This window comes from Enhydra lutris, unplaced genomic scaffold (genome assembly GCF_002288905.1).
Source record: "Enhydra lutris kenyoni isolate GAN:26980312 unplaced genomic scaffold, ASM228890v2 scaffoldscaffold762, whole genome shotgun sequence".
In the NCBI taxonomy this organism is placed as follows: domain Eukaryota; kingdom Metazoa; phylum Chordata; class Mammalia; order Carnivora; family Mustelidae; genus Enhydra; species Enhydra lutris.
Genome location: NW_019154846.1, coordinates 6170 through 10297, shown reverse-complemented (window position 1 = coordinate 10297; position 4128 = coordinate 6170). Strand labels below are relative to the sequence as shown.

At 65.1% G+C, this 4128-nt stretch overlaps 1 protein-coding gene across 1 annotated transcript; it reads right to left on the bottom strand.

Annotated features, from left to right (window-relative positions):
* Positions 1-170: 170 nt before the first annotated feature.
* On the bottom strand, positions 171-2216 carry LOC111140379 (uncharacterized protein CXorf49 homolog; the record flags this gene model as incomplete). Its single annotated transcript, XM_022492647.1, has 2 exons — positions 888-2216; positions 171-327 (listed from the first exon to the last, which is right to left on the bottom strand). Coding segments are annotated over exons 1-2 (1486 nt in total), but the record flags the coding sequence as incomplete, so codon positions are not given.
* Between the last annotated feature and the right edge of the window lie 1912 nt (positions 2217-4128).

Sequence of the window (4128 nt, the reverse complement as noted above, 5' to 3'; positions counted from 1 at the left end):
GCGGCTTAAGGCCGATCCTGTCCACACCCCATGTCCAGTGCGAGAAGCTGCCCGGGGGGGCGGGCCGCAGAACTGAGCCCCCAGCAGAGCCAGAGCCAGAGCCAGAGCCAGAGGTTTCCCTCCTCCTCCTCCCCTCTCCCCCGCTCTCCTCTGACACCCACAAGACTCACCCGAGGGTGCAGGCCCTCTGGGCAGGACGTCTCCCTGGCTCGGAGCCAAGGGTTCCGAGCTTCCTGGCACTTTGGGGTCTCTGGCCTGGAGGTCGCCAGTGCTGCATTCTCCACGATGCATGCACAAACAAGATGGCCCTGGCCTCTGTTTTGGAAGCTAAAAGAAAAATTTCTCACCCATCTGGACTTGGGTGTGTGTGTGTGTGTGTGTGTGTGTGTGTGTATGTGTGTATAAGAGCTGAGGTGAGGCGGGGAATGGGCAAGGGAACTCAGAGGCCGATCTGGCTGGTACCTTCTCCCTCAATCAGCCCCAGGCCAGGAGGCAGGGCTGAGCCAGGGAGACGAGTAGGCCACTGACAAAGCCCAGGCAGCTAAAGCCTGAAGGGTCGTGGTCCAAACTTTGAAGGGGTTCCTGGCTTCCAATCAGCTACCAGTCCTCCCTTCATCCAGACGCCTCTCTGGGGGAAGGAGGCAGGAAACGTGCCAAGGGTTCAGAACGGTGCCGGGCTCACACGCAGTGCTACCCCCAGGTTAATACCTGCCCCTGTGAAAACGACCCTCGAGCCCGTCTGCCATCCCAGTGATCCCAATGACCCAGGGCCACCCACGGCAACCCCTGAAGTAGGGGCAGAGGCAGCATGGGTAAAGAACTGGGCAGAGCCGGAGGGGCAGGGGGAGAGGAAGGGCACCCAGAGAGAAGGAGCATGGCCTACTCACCTGGCCCTTTGGGAATGCGTCTCTGTTTGAGTCAGTGCCTTCTCCTGCCGACGCCACCACCTCCGCCTCCCGTGTCCTCCTGGCCACCGATTTCTTCCCGGCCCCCGTGTGCTTGGGCTGTTTGATTCCCCAAGGGCCCACGGGATGCTTCTTGGACTTGCCAAGCAGCGAGACACCAGAGATTGGGGGGAAGGTGGCCGGTTCCAGGGGAGCTGCCGAGACTCTCTGCCCCCAGGAAGGAAAGCTTTTCCCCGAGGCGACTCTTGAGGGGCCCCCTAGGGATTTCTTCTCCTGGGTCACCTTCCTCCTAGAGGTGGCCCGGGGCAAGCCGCCTGCAGCGGCAGCAGCAGCAGCAGCAGTAGCAGCAACAGCGGTAGCTCCCCGGTAGGTGGGCCTGCTCTCCCCCTTCCCCCAGACCACACTCTGCATTTTCTTGGAGGAGGGCATGTCCAGCTCTCCGATGGCCTGCCTCTCCACAACCGAAGTGAATCCTCGGGGAGCCGAGGTCAGGAAAGGGCCCGGCACGTGCAGGAAATTCTCCCTGACGCGGAAATTCGAGTGTCTGGGTGTGTCCCCGGGATCCTCGGGGCTGCCGGGCTTGGCCTGGCCTCCTTCTTTGGAGTAAATGCTCACCCTCATCAGCTGTATCTCCCCGAACTCATCGGAGGACTCGGGGTCGGAAGGCAGCGGGGCGCCCAGGCCTTCGGCTTCGGCGGCGGCGGCGGCGGCGGCGGCGGCGGGGGGCCGCTGGCGATCCGTCCTGGCATTCGCCCTGCTCTTAGCGCCTCTTCTCGGGTTCCCCCAGGCCCGGCCGCTCTCGGGCCCAGCCACGCGCGGCCCGGCGGCGGAAGGCGGCTGCGACTCCACGCGGCCCAGGCCGAGCGCGCCTCGCCCACTGGGCCCCGCGTCGAGGCCCGCCCAACCGCCCGACGCTTCGGCGGCGCAGCTCTCGGGGGACGGGTTTCTCCGCAGGCCCAGGGCGTCGCGGTCTGTCAGCTGCTGCACGATGTCCGCCGCGGACTCGTCAGCCAGGTGGGCCGCGTAGTCCGGGGCGTCCCCCTTGTCGTCGGCCGGGGAGCCGGGGCGGCCTTCGCGGCCCCACAGCACTGGCCCTCCCGCTTCCAGCACTTCCCGCTCGGACTCGAAGCCCTCGGCGTCTGCGAACCCGCCCTCGCCCTCGCCGCTCCGTGGCGGGCCCACATCCAGACCTAGTCCCGGGGCTCGCGGGGCCCGCGGGGCCCCGGGGCCGGAGGGGCGGACGCCGGCCTGCTCCCCGCCCTCGGGGCCGAAACCCGCTCCCCAGACAGACCCCTCATCCGGAGTGCTCATGCCGGTGACGCCGCGCAGCCGGGCTTTGAGGGAGACGACCGCCCTGGTCCCGGCGCGACGGGTGAGAGGCGAGGGCGCCTGAGCGGCGGCGGGAGTCGCTCGGCGTCCGGACGACGCGGGCCCTCACCACAGGCTCCACGCCACGCGGTGTGGCGTTGAACCGCTCGAGATCGCCTCAAACGACGCGTGGCTTGCGCGCGCCTCCGACGGGACTGCGGCGGCTTCCTCATTGGTCGGCCCCCCACCAACCAGCGCGCCCCTTGTTGGCCCGCCCCTCGAGGCCCTAACCAATGGGGTCGAGCGCCTTTGGTCCTCTTGTGAACTGGTTCAGGTCTCTGTGTCTGTTAGTTCGGACGGTTGACTCAAATGTTTTGGTCCTACCTCCTGGCTTGTATCCTGCTTTACGTTCGAGTCATGGCTCTGAACTTCTGTCTCCCCCTTTCTTCAGAGCAGATTGACAGGCACCTGCCTCCAGTGTTGTGGGGACCTAGGGTCGGAACAGATGTGAGGCACATAGTACACAGAGCATTTCCTGGCCACTGTTCCACAGTCCCACTTAGGACCTGATGGGAACTGGGCACGGGAAGCCACAGGCAATGGTAAGAGGGTAGGTGGCATATGTTCCCCAGAAAGTCCCAGAGAGCAAATGTAGTTTCCTTACCCAGGAAAATTTGGAGTATTCCCAGTTATTCCCATCACCAACATCTGCATGGGTACACCTACCCACACACACACACATATCCCCCCTGCAGGGGGCTCATTTCTGCGCCCCGCCTCCCCGGGCAGCTTCTCGCACAGGACATGGGGTGTGGACAGGATCGGCCTTAAGCCGCGTTCTCCCCCAGGTGGGGTTTGTGCAGCAGGGGTGATGCGTGGCAGTGCCCCAAACTGCGGCCCCGGACACAGCCTTTCAGCAGCACGGAGCCTTTCTTCTGATGAGTCCTGTATGGGCGTGTTGCTCCTGCCAGGGGCTGGCTGTGGCTGCCGCTCTGGGAGAGTCCGAGCCAGAGCCAGGGTCCCTGGGGCCCACCCTCAAGGATGGGCTGGCTGCCCCTGGGGGACAGGGGGGACGGGTCCAGAGAGAAGGTTGGAGCCGCTGGCGGAGCAGGGGCCACTGGTTGCCAGCAGAGGGTGGTGCTGCCTCACGTTGGACCCCGCTGAGGCCCTTTGCACCTCCGTGGGGGCCTTGGAAGCTGGATTTGATGTTCTTTCCCTCTCAGGTGACCAGGAGCCACTTGACCAGCCCCCAAGGCCGGAGAGGCAGCAGCAGCCGCCAGCTGGCGCACAGGACTGTCCTCGGGTAATGCTTCCTGTGGCTCCGAGAAAGGCTCGCCCAACCTAGAGGGTGGGATCCAGGTCCAGGCTAGACTGACCTGGGTGCCCCGCCCCCCGCCCACCCCGATCTGCTCGCCACAGAGGGAAGGTGCCGCCTTTCCACTGAGGAGCCTGTGGGGGTCTAGCCACTGGGCCTGGGGATGTAGTACCCGCGGGAGAGGGGGAGGTGGAGGAGAGAGGAAGCCAGAGGATACTAATGGTTTCTCTCTCTGTGTCTGCTGTCTGCCGGCCTAGTGTCTCATGCTACAGAGAGAAATAGACGATCTTAAAGAGCAGCTTGGTATGAGGAACCTCTGGCTGGGGCCGGGCTGGGGCAGAGGCAGGCCGTGGGGTGGGGTGGGGGTCCCCAGGTCAGGACCCGGGATGGGCAACAGGTGCAGGCGGCCTCCCAGGGACCACCGTTCCTGTGGGGAGGAGACCCTGGCAGGCCTGGCCCGGGAGCCTACAGTGCGTGCACAGCTAGGTGTGCGCACAGGCGGTTCAGTCGTGCCTCGCCTGCGTGGCCGCTCTGCTGGCGGGAACAGGTCACACAGGTCTCCCTCCTTTAGGACATTTGCAGATGCCGCCTTGATTTTCC